This window comes from Phaethon aethereus (genome assembly GCF_964289735.1).
Source record: "Phaethon aethereus genome assembly, chromosome: 2".
NCBI classification, from domain to species: domain Eukaryota; kingdom Metazoa; phylum Chordata; class Aves; order Phaethontiformes; family Phaethontidae; genus Phaethon; species Phaethon aethereus.
The window spans coordinates 167282816-167300873 of NC_138582.1; the positions used below are offsets into that span (position 1 = coordinate 167282816).

At 37.3% G+C, this 18058-nt stretch overlaps 1 protein-coding gene across 1 annotated transcript in view; it reads left to right on the forward strand.

The window, feature by feature from the left end:
• Positions 1-18058, forward strand: part of MINDY4 (MINDY lysine 48 deubiquitinase 4) — a gene marked incomplete at its 3' end in the record, with an annotated part of 85782 nt that overhangs the window by 38368 nt on the left and 29356 nt on the right. The window contains exons 11-13 of the mRNA XM_082014794.1: positions 427-490; positions 1838-1903; positions 2166-2233. Of these exons, the coding sequence (XP_081870920.1) occupies positions 427-490; positions 1838-1903; positions 2166-2233 (198 nt within the window). The remainder of the gene's footprint in view (positions 1-426; positions 491-1837; positions 1904-2165; positions 2234-18058) is intronic.

Here is an 18058-nt window from a genome sequence, read left to right on the forward strand (position 1 = left end):
ATTCAAAGACATTTCAAATTACATTTTACGTATTTTACATCTATAAAATGCTTCCTCTGTGATGATATTGTACATATGTTCTTCTGCTTGTTTTAATGTCATTGCTTTAATACTCTTTTCCAATAAAAACTGTCATTAACATATTAAACCTATATTTATCCTCTTTCTGTATAGAGAAACTTATAATTTATATTAAATAGACTGAGAGAGCACAGCACAGCTACAGTATATGCTTCACTGATGAGAGTTTGTTTAATATGTAAGATGAACTTATTGTGCAAGAGGTCCTTTTTATAAAAAGTGGTTAAAAATAATAATAGAAAATCTCTGGCTCATCATTCAGTTCATATTACATGTTGATTTCTCTTGAATGCCATTTTGTTCCTTTTAACATGAGCTTTGGTTTTGTGTGAATATCCTCCTCAGGCCATCAGGAAGACAGCAGTTCACTCCCATAGGAAAATACAAGGCAGATGGAATCTTAGAAACTGTAAGGCTCTGTGTAACTCACAGTAACATTCTCCTTATATTATCTTTCTAGCTTTTCTTATTTTAGACCAGTGAGTCTGATTTTCATTGCTCTCCTAGTGTTTTAAAATCTTTTACGTCAAATTAGTTAGTTGTGATCCAAAAACCAATAGGAAGTAACAAAATCCTGTAGTCTGTCTGGCTCTGAGTTGTCCCAGTGTCTGTGGGCGGTTGGGGTCTCTGAAGTCCTTTTTGTTCCATTTACCTTTCAGACTTATAAACTCTGCCTACTTTTATTGATATGCAGTAAAAGTGAACATGAATCCTTTCAAGTTGACCAGCATGGCTGTGAGCATCAAAAGGCAGTATTTTCTTCCTGTCTTACACAGAATTCTTTGCTCTTTTTTTTTCCTCCAGAAGCTCCAAATGGCAAAATACTTTCCAGTTATGCCTTTATTTCCATCTGAAGCTCTCAAATGGCTGTGCAGACAGTGATGCCATTAGCCAAACTTTAGTGGTTTAAGGAAATATTACTGGCCTCCTAAATAAAGGAATGGATGTGTCAACAACTTTTCAGAACCAGACAGTTTTGGAACAACTGGAAGTGAAAACCTGTATAAATAGGGTGAATACAGCAGAAAACCTTGGCTATAATATGCTCTTCCAAGAGACAGATAGATTATTTATTAATATGTTACCATAATTCTGAGCTGCTGGCTATTTCAGTGTACAACTAACACCATTATTCTGCCTCTAAGTACTACTTATCAAAAGTCATATAGACATAGCCACAGTGAAAATGTGATGGAAAGGAGTATAATCCAGACTGCTTCATCTTTCCTCACCACAGTATCCACAAGACCACCATTTCCTCTGTCAAAATCTGAAGATGGAAAAATAGACAAAGAATATTGAAATATCCTGAACTTCATGTTAAGTAGGAGTATTCATGGGAGTGTTCTCTGAGTAGGATAAGTGCTCTGATATATGCCTGCTATACAAGGCTCACCACATAGGTACAAACTCTTGAGCTACTTGCCCATTCTATATCTTCAAAAGCTCAGTATTCCTATGTTTGTTCTAGGAGTTGTTTTTCATTGCATAAACAGTGTTTAAAATTGAATCAAACTGTTCAAAAAACTTAAAACCAACAAGAAGCAGTACTTAAAAATTCAGAAGTGCTGAGATACGCTATTACAGCAAGTAACAACAGTAAGAGGTAGATTTCATTAGATCTTTATTCCATTTTGTTAGTTCAAATCTTTCCAGTCAGATTTAAAGTTTTGGCTACTTTAGTTCAGCTTTCAGGTTATAAAAATGGGTTGTTACTGTTTCAGTTACTGTTTTTTCTTCTTACATTTCTTCCCAGCTAATACTACATAGTACCACAAGATATGAAGATCTGATTGTATTTCTTCAGCAGAATATTCACCAGGTACTGTGTGTAGAGAAGTTACTAAACCTGTTATAGTTCAGCTGCCAGTCTTTTGGTGTTTATCGGTCTCCTATGATATCTTCTGAACATTGCTTCAAAAACTATATGGACATGTCTTGCATTTTAACAAACAGAGCAATGAATTCAGTTTTAGGACAAATGAGAACAATTCTTTCTACTTTCAGTTTGATTTGCATTTTTTTAGGAATGGGTCAAAAATGTACAGAACAAGCATAATAAAAACAGTCCTTTTCTTTTTCAGTTTGAAATTGGTCCCTGTGGGTGCATCCTTCTGACTGTGTCTGTCATCTTATCAAGATCTATCAATCTGTGAGTGTCTTTGTATCCCTGTTTCATAAACTGCAGAGCAAACAAGCTGTACGAAGTGAGGAAACAACCGTGATGTACTTAACCCTCTGGCGTTTTTAATCTGTCTTGATGTTTACTCTGATAAATATGGGGAAGTTATGCAGATTTACCCACCTAATCTTGGCTTTTTTTGTTGTATACACACAAAATTGTATATATATATGTTGTTAAAGTGGCAGCGATCGATCTACCATATCTGATATAAATGACTCCATCTAAACATTAGGCATCATGTCTAAGGTAGTTGCCTACTCTCCCTGTCTCGACAGTTGAAAGCAAGACTCGTTAAAAGGGTTATTTATTACACATAGGTATTGGTCTTGGTAGGCATGAATAACTTGTGATGCCCCAATCTCTCCGTCAATGATAATGATAAAGAAAGGCTAGTATAAAATAGATTAGGTAGCTAATTTTTAGATGGTTATAAGTAAGGTATGACAAATCTGGTCTCAGTTTATTGGGATAATAAATATGCTGAGCTCTAACTAAGGAGTAGTCATTATAGCCTCTTTTAAAAAACTCATTGAGGCTGGCCCAAGCACAGTTGCAGTTAATTGTGTTTTTATGCAGATTAAACATATTTATGTGGTACTGTGAATATCAGAGTGGGTCAGAATGTAAAAGCTTTCTTCATTTTGTCAAATTCTACTTTTGTAAAAATCTCCTAGAGTTATCTGCAAGTGAAAAGAACTGTGCCCTGACAACTTGCAATAACAACCAACATGAAGAGAGCAGCTACGCTTGAAAGCAGCTCGGGTTTGATTTATGTAAACTTTTATTTCTTACATCTCTGCATTGTCTTGAAAATAAATAGCAACTTAGTCCAAATTTGTGACATGCATTCAGTTGCTCACCTTCTGAGATTTCTACAAGCATTTTTGTTTTATTATTGTCATTTCTTCCTTTCTTTTGCTTACAGTAACACTACAGGCCATTGGCTTAACTCCACTTTTGCACTCTAACACAAATGACATGATAATTTTAGAGCATATGTAATTCTCATTTTTTGGAATTAGTTACAGCAGAGAGGTCCAGATTAGTAAAGGTATTTGAGCAAGTGATGACTTATTTGGCATTTGGTAGGATCACCAAAAGCAGCAATGTTCCTAATTGCTATAAAATGGTAAACATTCTTTAATAATATAAGCAAGAAGCTTATTTTTCCTATCACCTCTCATTTCGTAACAGATGGATTATGGCAACACCAATCATCTGTGTTTGTATTTGAGGGAGCTAACTGTCTAAAGTGAACATGAAAATACCTTGTGGTGCCTATTTGCATTTTTAGGTATCTAAATATTTTTACAGTTCTGGTCCACAGTGTCAGAATTGTTTACAAAATGTAGCTCTATTTCGAGGAAGATTCATGACTTTCTCACAGAACTTCATTTTAAAGTACCGTTACTCTTCTAGCTTGGTACTGTGTAATACATTGCATTGGTACCTATCTTTTGTTTATAAGAAACGGGAATTTTTCTCTGTCATTACATACAATGGAATGTGTTTTCAGACCTGTGCATAAATTTTTTTAGAAGTGCAAACTAAATTTCGTTTATATAATTTTCAGTAATAGATTTCAATAGCTATGTCATAGTACTTTTCTTAGGATATTACAAATATCAAGACAAATAACTCACTGCTCGTATCATCAAGAAATATGTACCATTTAGTGAGTGTTACAAGCATTGTGTGTAATTATTTACATAACTGACATAGTTCTGGATGAATAGTTGAAGACAAGTAAGAGTTGTTTTAAGTAATGGAATTTTCATCCAGTAATAGATCTCCCTGGGATTTTTTTTTGTCCCAGTTTCTTAAAAGAAAACCAGTGGGGTTTTTTTTGAAGAAAAAGAAAACTCCATGGAAGTTTCAATTTTTCTGATCTTTGTGTACATATTGTATTGAAAAAGTTAGATAGGTTATTTAATCGTAGTTGAGAAGCTGACATATTCTAGTTTCTGAAATGCTTCTGTTTGGGTCAGTTCTCCACCATGTGCCCACAATTCTGACTCTCTGGTGTCCCTTGGTAAATATATCTTCTATAAATAATTGACATTTCTTTAATCAAGTTGAAGGCTAAGGATGGAATAGTCTTGAGCTGTGGTTATCATAAAACAACATTGTGTAAGATGCCGAGGTATGTCCAATGAAACCAAACCAAAACATTTATGTTTGGTTCAACAAAAAGAAGACTGGCATTTTGATTAATGAATATTGAAATGTTTCTTTCAATCAAAAATATTCTTCCTGAATAACTCCAGTGTTTACTGAAGCTTTCACTTCAGGATATAATTAGAAGAAAAGAATACCTTATTTTATATGGTTGGGAAGCATTAATTACAATTTAAAAGGCAGAGCACTGAATGTGGACTAAATGATGAGGTTGATTAATTGAAAGATAAGCACCACTGTCCCAAGACCTGTGCAGAACTGATCTAGAAGAAGTGCAGGATGGAAGTGCATGTCTGTACAGATGGAAGATGGCATGCAGTTGTGACCATGCCACATAACTTGGGAATGATAGCTGCAGTAGTTGGTGCGGTTCAGCATGATCAAGACCTGTTAGCACCTTCTTAAATCTGTGATTAAGTTCTAGCAGTTCAGAAGGATCTCATAGTGCCAACAATGGAGTAGTCTCATCTAAATTTAGCCTTCTAAAAATTACGCCCTCTCAGTCTTACCAGTTCCCTCTCTAGTCAGTGAAAAGAGAGAAGCTTCTCTAAGAGAGTCATCCTATCTGAAAACAAGTGTCAGGAAAGGTGAGGAGAATTGCTGTGGGCAGTGACTATCTTTTTCTTTGATTTTGGAGGGAGTACTACTAGCTAAGACTCCTACTTCTTAGATGTTTGCTATTTTGAGGGTAATGATCTATCTTACTTATCTTTATTTACTTTCTAAGGAAATATTTTACTTCTAGGCTTCCTTTATGCTCAAAAAAGAGAAAAAGATTATGATTAATTTGATTTATTTTGAATATCTACCTTAGAATGAGGTAAATAATCTCCTGAAACGCGTACTTATTTTTCCTACATAAAAAGAAAATATAAATGACCTGCTCCTATAGAGGCTTTACACTGTAAACATCAAGTGGCAAAATTAATTCTGTCTTACAGTGATTGGTCAATAAAATGGGAGATGAAATTCAGTGTTAATGCAAAGCATTATACATGATGAAAAAAAGGTCTCAACTATACTTACCTAGTGAGGGGTTTTAAATAGGCTATTATAAAAAAGGAGAGAAATTCTGGCACCACTACTCGTAATTTAATTATCTGAACATATTAGTTCAATTTTCTGTAACAGACATAAAAGAAATAGTCTACTGGGAGTTATGGTGATAAGGAATGAGGATAAGGAATAAAACCATGGTAAATCTTTGTCTAATACATGACCTTCTCATGTCTTTATCTTGCATGTAGTCTTGTCCCCCCAGGTCAGTAAAGTCCCATTGGAACTAGAACACACTGAAAGACAAAGTTTCCCTTTAGTGTGGACTAGCTTCTGCGTGAGGACAGGTGAAATCTTTCCTCTTCAGCATTGAAGAAGAATAACTTGGATGTTATAAAAATTTAGACATCCATGATAAGGTTGAATAAGGAGTGATTACATATTATTTCTCAGAGTTCAAAAACTTGGAGACTGTCATGGAAATGCTCAGGTTTCAATTTTAAAACAAACCACATACTTTTTTTCCAAAGCATAAGTAACTTTCAATACTGGGAGATGAGGAGGGCAGAAGTATGAAGAGGTTCAAATAAATTTAGACAAATTACTGGAATGTATATGCTTCAGTGCCTTTAAACCCACCCGTCTAGATGTAATCTCCATGTGCCCCATTTTTGTGTTCTGCCTTGAAGTTTGCTACTGCTGCTGCTGATTGGATGCTGGGATAGGCTGACTTTGAGTCTGGCTCCATAATTTTTACATGGTTACTGATTCTTCTTGTAAACGGAAATTCCAGATTTCAGCTAGGTCTATCAGGCAGTTGTTCTAAATCACTGACAATCTAAGTATTTTTATTCAATGGGAACGCATGCCAGGAAATGCAGCGTTTTGCCCTGCTTTGTAGATTTTGGTAATGAGTTTATCATACTCCATGCACTAATGATCATCACTGGTAGAACTGATAACAAATGGCCAAAGAGGAGTGAGAATTCCTGAGGAAGTTGCTGAGAACGTGTTGTTGCTTCTGGTACAGGAAGGAATGCTAGTTACTAACAATTGTAACCTCTTTTTTTTTTTTTACAACCAGTGAAAAATTAAAAAATAGTGGGCGTATTGCACTAGCTCAGGGGACTAATCTTCCTGAATGTGCAAAATGTGTACTAAAATCTTCACGTTGTTAAGAGCTACAGGACATTTTCCGTGTACCTAGGAGAGACTGCACTTAAAGGTGGGCTGCAAGCCCCCATACGTGCCTCACTTTTGCATCCAAGAATGGCACATTGCCTGTAGGAGAGTTACTAATTCTCAGGAGTGGTTTACACTGACCCTGTAATGGCAACTTCAGTAAACCCCACACTCTTACTAAAGTTACAACATATACTGGAACTGCAACACAACATTTCGCTGCTAGATGCTGTCTCATCACCTCTAACACTTGGCACTTTCCTCCCTGTGCTTACTCATGCAAAACCATTGCTATATTGGGATGTGACTGATTCTGATCCATTCACTGAAAAGCCTTCTTTAAATTTAAGCTTCTTACCAACCAGTCACACTGGCTGTTTTAATTGCCATATTTTTCTTAATCGATCAGTGCGATAACTTTATTGCATAAAACCATCATTGCTAGAACCTATTAGAGCAAAGAACATATTGAGTGAGAGAATTCCTTAGGTCAAATTCCTTTGTGTATTGCCGTTTTCAAGCTACATGGAAAAAATAAATAGAGCCTCATCTGAAACAGACTCACTGTGTTACTCACAAATTTTCTGATCAATAGAATCAAAACACTAGTGTTTGCAATCTCTTTTGTTGACTTAGGGATACTTTATCATTTACTGATAGCAGATCACAAATGTAATTCTGCAGTCAGCATTGGTCATTTGCGTATCTTTTCAATTTTTTTGATGAAGTGTTTCTGTGAGAATTAAGAAAACAATGGCTTTATCTGTGGGGGAAAAAAAAAGTAGAGTGATTTTGCAAATCAAGAGAAGGCTGTGTACTTCATTAAGGTTGGCCACGTATAAATCTAGGAAAATATGTGTCAACAGCTTTTTCCTTATTGTGGTCCCACAACTCTAATAACTATCCTTCTGTAGTCTTTACTGCTCCAGAAATGTGTACAGCCATGTTTAAAAAGTGTTTGCACTGTTTCCATTTCTGAGTTTAGGAGTTTTGGTTGTGTGGGGTTCTTTTTCTTTTTTTTTTTTTTTTTTCCCCAAAGCCAATGCCTTTTTACTAAATGGAATAAATTACATTTTGATTCTTTGTCAGTCTAGGACTTCTCACATGAATAAGTCTGCCCCTAGTTATTAGTAATTATCTAGTTCTCTGAAATCTTCTATCAATTAACACTTTTTTACTAAGGGGAATCATATGATTAAAGTTATGTTGTTCTGTGCTCTTGAGCACTTATTCTTCATTCCTGTGGTACCATTTTACTGAGCTATGGAAGTTAAATTTTCTTCATCTTTCATTCTAATCCAACCTTGAAATAAACACACACAAGCATCAAATTATCTTAATAGTTGTCCAGTATACTTATTCCATCTCAAAAAATATCCTTCCTGTAATAAATGAAGCTGAGCTCCACTTGGCATGTTACAGGAGAGAGAAGTTTTGACTTATTTGAACTTCATGTGAGAGGAAAGCCTGATCAGACAGGCAAAGAAGCAGTGACTACAATCCCTCTCTGGCTATGCTGACCATCTAGCTTCAGCATTTACAGGACTAGTATACCTTCCTCAGTGAACAACTTGCTCTTTTTAAGTGCTCCAAGGATGTTGGACAAACTATGCATGGTTATCTTTATTATGTTATCATTATTATGCCCCGTACTATGCTCAAATATATCCGTTTGTTACCTTGGTTTAACTTCCATAATTCTTTGTCTGGTAGCAAGCCATGTTCCAAGAACCTTCCTGTTTTGGTCCATTGGCAAACTTTTTATCAATTTAAAAAAATCCAAAACGGTTTTATCTTTACTCATCTCCATAGCATTTCACTGTGAGACATACTGTTATACATTTACATAAAATATTTATAGTAAAGCAGTACCTATGGGCTATAATAAAGATCAGAAACTCTCCTTGCCAAAGCGTCAGAAAGTAAAGCCACACTCAGAGTCACCTAAGCATGTCACCTACTACTCCACAAAGCTGTAACCGTACATGCACTAACTTACAGGGCAAACATATGTGTTCATCCTTGTTTCGCACAGGAGAAGGTAATCTCAGATTTGCTGCAGGGTAAGAGCATGTAGATATGCAATTGCTATGGGTCACAGTTTACCTGGCCTCAGGATCAGCTGTTTGCCCATAGCCATACGATTCCTGCTCTACAGAGTTTTCATAGAACGGGAGGGACATGTGACAAATGGGAAGCAGAAGCCTGTGGGGATTGATTTATCAAAGATCTTCCAGATGTGTATAATTTGTTGGGCATGTGCAATAAGCACATGAGCACATTGTTTTACTGTGGCCAGAATGAGGTGGCACAAATCAGAGAAGAAACTGTAAATTGAGTACTGAAATTTGGCATCTCTAGCCATGATGTTACCTGCCTTTCAGACAGGATTTGCTGGTCCATTTTTATCCACATTGTTTCATATTGCTGCAAGGACAGAAAAAGCACTCTTAATTAACCATACACTTGATTATGATAAATAATCTTAAATAATCCCAAATAACATTAAAATTATGAAAAATACTGCAATTAAAAAATATTGCAAAGCAAGCTCTGGGAAGACTACCTTCACGCAGTAAGACGTTTTTATTGAGATATGTAACAGAAGATAATTGTCATTGTAGTAATCTGTATCAATACATTTTTTTCTGTATCCTTTTCTATATCCTTTCTGTATCCTTTTCTGTATCATTTACCATGAAATAACCCTGATTCTGACATGTTACTTGACTTTTAAACTCTTCCAGTCACGTAGGACATTGAAAAAGAAAGTGATGCTCTGATGGTGCATGAATTGCAGGTGGAACAATGGGTCCTCCACCCTCAGTCCACTTTCTTTAACTGACACCTTTTCCTGTCTCAGAGCCAATCTCTAATTTAGAGTTCCCCTAAAATGCACCTGCTCTCCTCATGCTATCTGGCTGGTGAAGAAAGGCTTTCTGTGAAATGACCATTTGGTTTGTCCAATAGGAAAAGCAATTACAACCTCATATAAAAGATCCAGTCACATGCGGCAATACTCAATTCTTGATGGAAATACATTTTTCTATGAGCCAGTTTTCTGGGAAAACTTTTTCAGAGGTAGTTCCCCCCCCTAATTGAGAATGCCTGGTAGACCAAGAGCAAGGGGAAATTACGTGTGTGAGCAGTTTGCTCTCAGTGTTTACAGTTATGTAATATAAATACATGTCATCATGTGGTTTTACAGCTTAGTCTTTTGGTGTTTGAAAAAGATAGGGAAGCAGCTATTTTTAAGGGGAAACAGCTGTCAATTACGTTACAGTGCTAAAAAACAAGCAGCTTGACCTAACTGAAAAATCCATATTTGAGAGTCTCAGACCCCTCCAAGACCCATTTGTGATTTTACAACATGGAGGAAGCATGAGATTAGATATACCAAGAATAGTGGGAGGAGAGCAAATAGAAGAGTTTGTGTGGGATCCAGTCCTTGGTAGGGAAGAACTGAGTCCTTGGTTGTTTGGGTAAGTGAACTTCTGTGCTTCCTGCTGAGTAGGTTGCATGCAATTCATAATCTTCAGGATCTTCCTTGTCTTTGAGGCTCTGTTGTGTGAATTAGACAGAGGCCCTTCTAGCTGGATGTTCACAGGGCAAGAATTGCTTGCTACATTAGTAAATATATTAATAAATGTAGAATCTTAATGAAGCACAAATTGCAGCTTCAGCTGCTAGGAGGCAATAAAGAAGGGAGTTTGCTTGGAAGAAGTTAATGTTTTTCCTTCAAAGAAAGACAAGAAGACAGGGACAATAAGTGAGACTGTCTTAGCAATATTTGAAAGAGGATGTGCGACCAAGACTTGAAGCTATGAGATTTATATTCTTTCAAAAGTGGATATGCAGCGGAATATATTGATGTATTTAAAAGAAACCCCACTTTTTAACAGTTAAGAAAGAGGGGCCCCAGGGACAAAATAATAAAGCTAGAGATGATGGTAGAATGGGATTTTGAAGACAAGATACAGGAAGGAGAATAGGGTCTGACACAACACAAATATGGAGGCATCTGTCAAATAAGATCTGAAGATAAGTAAGCTGTATAGCCAGCTAGATAAGGAGTGTGACCAAGGTGGAAACATGACCACAGAGGCAAAGAAGAGGAAGAGGTGAATTAGGTTTGAAGAAGTTTGCTGTGCTGAAGAACAAGGAACAAAATTTAGTGGTAAAGGAAACTGAAAAAATGAAACCAAACTCAGCAAAAAAGGGAAGAATCAAGAAGACAAAGAGGTTGTTATACTGATTCTGTTTGACATCCTGCTAGGTAAGGGACTGGTATATTGGGAAATAATACAAAGGAAGGGGAAAAAAAAAGGAATTCTCACAAGTAATGAGGAGAGACATATGACTCATGTCTCCCTATTAAGAAAATTCAGGAAGCCTGCCACCAGCATGGGTCCACAAAACAGAGAAGTGGACTACATACTGGGTGATAGCAAATTTGGTGTAGATATGCCACAGAAAGATTTCTTACGGCAACAGGGGAGAAAATCCAGATTGTTCTCCTGACACATCCAGTTCCTTCTAGAACAGATCTGGATAAATCATAAAGCTGAGGAACGTGCCTGAAGAGAAGGAAGCTTATTAGCTCATTCTCAAGAGAATTTTCTGATCTCTAAAGAAAGAGTAAAAAGGAATGACAAAAGTGTGGTGAGCAACAAATAGGTCTAGCACTAGTGGTCTGAGTCTTGGTGTTGGAAACTACAGAAATAATGTGATTCATACAAGGTCAGACCCAGACCTTGAGTCACAGAAGTTACGCAACAAGCAATTTCCTTATCATATCAATAAAGAAGCATCAGGAGAAGATGTGAAGTCTCTGTGTAGAGTGGATGTGGCTGATATTAGGAATAATGTAAAGAACGCTCCAAATCTAAATTAATATTCTGCCTTACATTTCAGTAAGGAGAACAACATGATGCGAAGTTAAGATGGATAAATGGAATCCATGCATAGAAATTGAATTAATTTTGTGGGAGGTAGAATTGAACACAACATGAAGGAAAAAAGAAACCAGATATCTTTTTGCTTATGTCTCATTCCTAAACTTATGCAAGACTTTCTGAGCTCTATCTTGCTTTGTCAGACTTTATGAATGGGCTTGATCCGAAAAGCTTACATGCTTTGTCATACTATACCACTTGCCCCATTAAAACATACAGTAACATTGCATCTCTGGTGCAGTAAGTCTGGAGAAGTGGATGCTCTCCACCTGTAAATACTGAAATAACTAGCATCTAAAATCACAGATACAATGACAATGATGCTTAATACCTTTTCACAATAGAGGTCACCATATAACTGTGTAATAGGAAAGAATGCTTACATTTAAGAAAGGTGGAAAAGCAGACCAAGCAACTTAGCCTGTATCTCAGCAGGTTGAAAAGCTGTAGGCAAAATTCTGAAGTAAATTTGAAGAGTAACTAACTACAGAGATAAATGGAAAATGGCAGGGAATGCAGTCTGATTTTATAGAAGATAAGTTATACAAGACTGAACTAATGTTCTAATTTGATAAAAGAGCTGCTTTTTTTTAAAGTGGGAAATGAAATAGGTTAATTCTGCCTGAAATTCAGTAAAGCATGCAATTATAGTACCAAATGGAGAACTGTTAATTAAATTGAAAAAAAAAAGGAATAAAATTATTTAATGGAAAGTTAATAAGAAGTTCTTGTATTTGCTCTCATGCCAAATGAGAAGTCGTTTGCTAATAAGAAAATAATAGATCTTTTAAGAATTGTAAAGGTGGTAAAGGAAAAGGACTCAGAAAAGTTGTCAGCGTGGGGAAGATTACTGATAGAGCTCCTCAATGATCAGCCTGGGATTAAACTTAGTTTTTATTCCCTACAGTAATGTTGGAAAAAGGGAGTGGTGTGCTAATGAAATGTACTGATGATTCAAAAGTTGAAAGGCACTGTCAATACAGAGAACAAATCATGTACAAAAATAGTTGGCTCAGCTTCATGATGAGGGTAATAAAAAAAGAATTTCTTTTAACTATAGAAACTACAAGGCCATGCAAACAGGGGCCCCTCACTACTGTACTTTGGGGATTCATAAGTCGTAAATGGCAGGATAAAGAGTTGAGAAGAGTAGTGGAGCACACAGTGACTTTGAGTCAGCATTATAAAATAGCATTGGATCTACTCCTTTATGTATCAGCATAAATATAGTTTTAGGAGGTGAAGAAATATTGATAGACTGTGCAAGGCACTGATGCGTCCTCATCAAAAAAAGCATGTCAAATTGGGCTCACTCATTAAAACTGGGAGAAGAGCAGGGAAAGGGAAGACCAGGGGAATAAGAAATCTGTCTTACAGAAGAAGAACAAAAGTTTTTTATTTTTTCTAGCCTAAAAAACAAATTTTGAGAGGGGACATGACTATTTTCTAAAAAATGAGTGGGTAACAGTTGTAAGTAAACAAGAAGGACTGAGAAGAATTATTTAATTTAAAGAACAATGTTCATACAAAATGAAAGTGTACCAGTAAACTTAGCCTGTGACTCAATAAACCTAGTCAAAGTGTGTCTAGATTTCAGGTTCCTAAGCTGCCACTGAGAAAAACACGGAAAGCCAAGATAGCAATTAAGAAATGTGGTATTCTGTGAAAGAGTGTAACTGGGATGGCTGGATTTTACCTGCCAGATGCAGAGAACATCATCTTCCTTTCTTCCCTCTCTTGGCAGCTCTGCTTTATCCCAGTATGGCTGTAGTACACACTGTGGCTAATAGAAACACCGAGTATTGTTCTGAAAAGTATCTGAGAGATGTTGATATAATTGCCCCTCAGTTCCGTAAGACTGTCCGTACAGGAGCAGAGGAAAGGTCCATCTAGCCTGTTAGTCTGTCTTTGATAGTGGAAAGCTGTGGCTGCTGAAGGAAACTGTGTAAGAAATGGGGTGAATATGACACAATTATTCTGCTGGTATATTCTCGATGTTTCCGAAAGTCGGTAATTCAGAGACTTCCTAAGCTGGCAGTTGTATCCGGACCATTGAGTTTATTAGTCCTTGATGAACCTGTCCTCCATTAATTTTTCTAAAACCTTTTTGAACCCTTTAATTCTTTTGGCCTTTGCAACATCCTGTGGCAATGAGTTCCCCAATGTAGTTACGTGCTTTGTGAAAGAGTTTTTCCTTCTATTTGCTTGAACTGGTTGCCCAATAAGTCTACAGAGCGTTGCCTAGTTCATGTTATGAAAGGCAGCAAGTAGCTGTTCCTTAATCATCTCCTTACCACTGAGGAGTTTTTGAACTTCTGTTCAAGAACAATCCATCAGTTGTGACCCTTTGTAGTGAAATGGTCCTTCTCTATATAGTCTCTTCTCATAGGAAATGGAACAGATCCTCCTAGAAGCTATACTAAGGGACATGGAGGACAGGGAGGTGATTCGGGACAGTCAGCATGGCTTCACCAAGGGCAAGTCCTGCCTGACCAACCTAGCAGCCTTCTATGATGGTGTGACCATAACAGTGGACAAGGGAAGAGCTACCAATGTCATCTATCTGGACTTCTGTAAGGTCTTTGACACAGTTCCCCACAATCCTTCTCTCTCCAATTTAGAGATATGGATTTGATGGGTAGACTGTTTGGTGGATGAGGAGTTGTTTGGATGGTCGCACCCAGAGGGTAGTGGTCAATGGCTCAATGTCCAGATGGAGATAGGTGATGAGTGGTGTCCCTTAGGGGTCCGTATTGGGACCAGAACTGTTTAATATCTTCATCAATGACAAAGACAGTGGGATTGAGTGCACCCTCGGCCAGTTTTCAGATGCCACCAAGCTGAGTGGTGTCGTTGACACACCTGAGGGACAGGATGGCATCCAGAGGGACGTGGACAAGCTCAAGGCGTGGGCGCATGTGAACCTCATGAGGTTCAACAAGGCCAAGCGCAGGGTCATGCACCTGGGTTGGGGCAACCCCCGGTATCAATACAGGCTGGGGGATGGAGGGATGGAGAGCAGCCCTGCCGAGATGGACTTGGGGGTACTGGGGAATAAAAAGCTGGACATGAGCCGGCAGTGTGCACTCACAGCCCAGAAAGCCAACCGTGTCCTGGGCTGCCCCCAAAGCCGCATGGCCAGCAGGGCGAGGGAGGGGATTCTGCCCCTCTGCTCTGCTCTGGTGAGACCCCCCTGCAGTGCTGCGTCCAGCTCGGGAGCCCTTGGCACAGGAGAGACATAGACCTGTTGGAGTGGGTTCGGAGGAGGCCACAAAAATACTCCGAGGGCTGGAACAGCTCTGCTGTGAGGACAGGCTGAGAGAGCTGGGGGGACTCAGCCTGGAGCAGAGAAGGCTCCGGGGAGACCTTCCTGCAGCTGCCAGGGCTTAAAGGGGGCTTATGAGAAAAATGGGGACAGACTTTTTAGCAAGGCTTGTAGTGATAGGACAAGGGGTAATGGTTTTAAACTAAAAGAGGCAGATTTAGACTAGAGAAAAGGAAGAAATTTTTCACAAGGAGGATGGTGAAACCCTGACCCAGGTTGCCCAGAGAAGTGGTCGATGCCTCATCCCTGGAGACATTCCAGGTCAGGTTGGACGGGGCTCTGAGCAACCTGATCTAGCTGAAGATGTCCCTGCTCAGTGGGACAGGGGGTTTGGACTAGATGTTCTTTAAAGGTCCCTTCCAACCCAAAGATTCTATGATGATGATGATGATGATGAAAGCCGCTCCATATGTTGACAGTGGTTTCTTCTGACCATCCAAACTTCCTCTGATTCTTCTATATCTATATACTTAAATTCTGTTACTATTGAGCTAAAATTTATAACATAGTGATTATTTGAAACCAGGTCTTCATGCATTGCTTGTAATTGGCTTGTCCAGTTGAGGAGTCTTTTTTCAAGGCTGACTACAGGGTGTTGTCATTTCTATAGCAACCTTATTTCTCATCTTGTAATCTAAAAAAAAAATATACTCAGACTGTCTGCAGTGCTGGCATATTTCTGAGTATGATTTATCTGTCCAGTCCCTGGTATATAGCAATTAGATGGCCATGCCCAAGTCGTGGCAGGCTCCCTTTACTTTATGTTCATCAGATTTTCCAGTAGAGTTTCTTCCTCTACTCTGCAAATTATCTAAGCAAGGTCACATAAATTAACTTCAGAATGTACCAGTTTCTCTCTGTGTACGAAAATGTAAAGAAACCCAGAGTGATTAGCTGATGTTTGTGTGTCCATCTTTAGTTATAAAAAAATTAGTGATATGAAGCCCATCCCTAAGTGATTGATTAGCTTTGTCATCTTCCCAGCCTTTTTTTTCCACTTTTCTTCAGGAAATCAAAGTATTTCAGAAATGGACTCTTTTGATTTTGATTTGATTTTAGGGGTGTAAAGTATATTTATTAAAAAGATCTGAAAGAATAAGTGTGATTCTACTACAAAATGGAGCAGTAGCAAAAGCATTGTCATATTTTTGCCAAAGTTCAGTGAGTGTACTGTCATACTGTGTACTATTCAGCTGTTTGCTAAACCTGGGGTCAATATAGTTAAGCAGATCCAGGTTTAGTATCTTTGCTTAATGTCTTGTACACAGGCAGACATATTGCATTCATAAGAAAGATAATGTATTTTAAAAAATGAAATAGTGGGTTGAATGTGCCAGTAAGTAAATCACTTATCACATAATATATTTGAAATATAAATACTTCTTATAGTATGTTAGCACCCCGTAGCAGCTCAGCTGATGAATTAAATGTGCATGATTACCTGAGTACATGTATTTATTAATAACTTTGTGAAATTAGGAAGTACATGAAAAAAAAAAGGTAAATAAGGAATGAAGCCACTTCCTTGCTTTCACTGGTTTGAATCCCAAACAGCAATCTTTTTTTTTCTTTTTTTTTTTTTTTTTTTCCAGAAGGGCTCTTCCCTTCTATTTTGAACATTCATTTGAAACCTTTGCAGTGTGCCAGTATAAAAAAAATAATATTATGGAACATTTACACAATAAGCCAGTCATCCATCCTGTCATTTTCCACAGCCCCATTGTAATTATTTGAAATCCTTATGCTTGAAGATGAGTTTTTCTCCCTCCCAACCCAAATTCTATTTTCAGAGTAGACTTGTAATTGTGTGTTTGTTAATATAGCTGTCTGTTGCCATGAACAAAGTGAGGTCACCAATTTTCTATTACAGCTTTGCTGCAGAGTTAAGGACTATAAAACAGCTAGCACTTACTTGAATGCGCCATTTTCTGGTTTATATTGCTTTATTTTGTTTTGCTATCAATCCAAAAGATATCTAGGGTAAATACTTGACATGAACTAACTCGTATTTTGATAGTCTGGAGTTATTCCTAGTGTTATGGTTTGTATGTGACTTTTCTATTTAATATTCAGTGCTCAGATGTTCTCCATTTAAGACTTGGCAAGAATTTTCCTGGAAGTAAATTGAGAATTAATGTGTATGAAGCATTTTTAAAATGTCCTATTTATCTAAGTCAGTGTTATTTGCTATGAAAAATTCATCTGTTTACATATTATGTTATATTGTAGCATCCAGTACTCAAAATATCTGTATTTTGGCTTTGTATTTATGCACTTCTAAAACTTTAATAGAGTCCATAGAGATCACTGTAATTTATTTTATCAGTGCACCATCAGTGCTAAGGTTTATACTGCCGTTACAGTTTCTTCTAACTCTGGTATTTTTGTCCGTCTGTCTTAAACTCTTAGAGTATTTTTTTTTATAATTTGTATATCGCAGAATGGATGAATGAATTGCAAACATGAGGCAGATTCCTAATAAGAACTGTCACGGCCACCTCGAAGTCAGCAAGATGTGTCAGTATGGCTGTGACAATTCAGAGCAGTCGAAGGTTTGGCTCAGAGCATCTATGCATGATCTAAAGTACTTCCAAGTACTTTACATCCTTAATAAACATATTATTTATAACTTGAAACTAACAGTTTCAACAAGGCTGAGGATTAACACAGAATCACCAACAGGAACATGGAGAGAAAATGAGATTTATAATATATAATGATATTTTTTTGGAAAGGCTATTTCAGGCATTCCTGCCCTTAAACCAGCAGCATTAGAAAACATGAAAAGCATGTATAATTCACACCGGATGTATTTTGTTTTGCTGTGATGAAGAGATTTCTTCAGTTGCTATAAAGTAGATATTTTCTCTGGAGCCATCTTACACATCTTTTGCGTTTGCCCCATAAAGACGTTCGTTATATGTGATAATACTGTGAAAAAAAATGTTTGGTTACATGCTGAACAAAAAGACAGTTAAGCGCCAGGATATAGGTGCCTCACCCTGATCTCCCTGTTGGGGGGTGGAAATGAAAGTTTAAGTAGGAATATTTTTAAAAAGAACAGTACAAAATTAATAAAGTCTTCGGAGACATGTTTTGCCATGTTATTTGGGTTCTGTGAGTGTATAAAAATACGTCCACATTTTGTCAAGATAT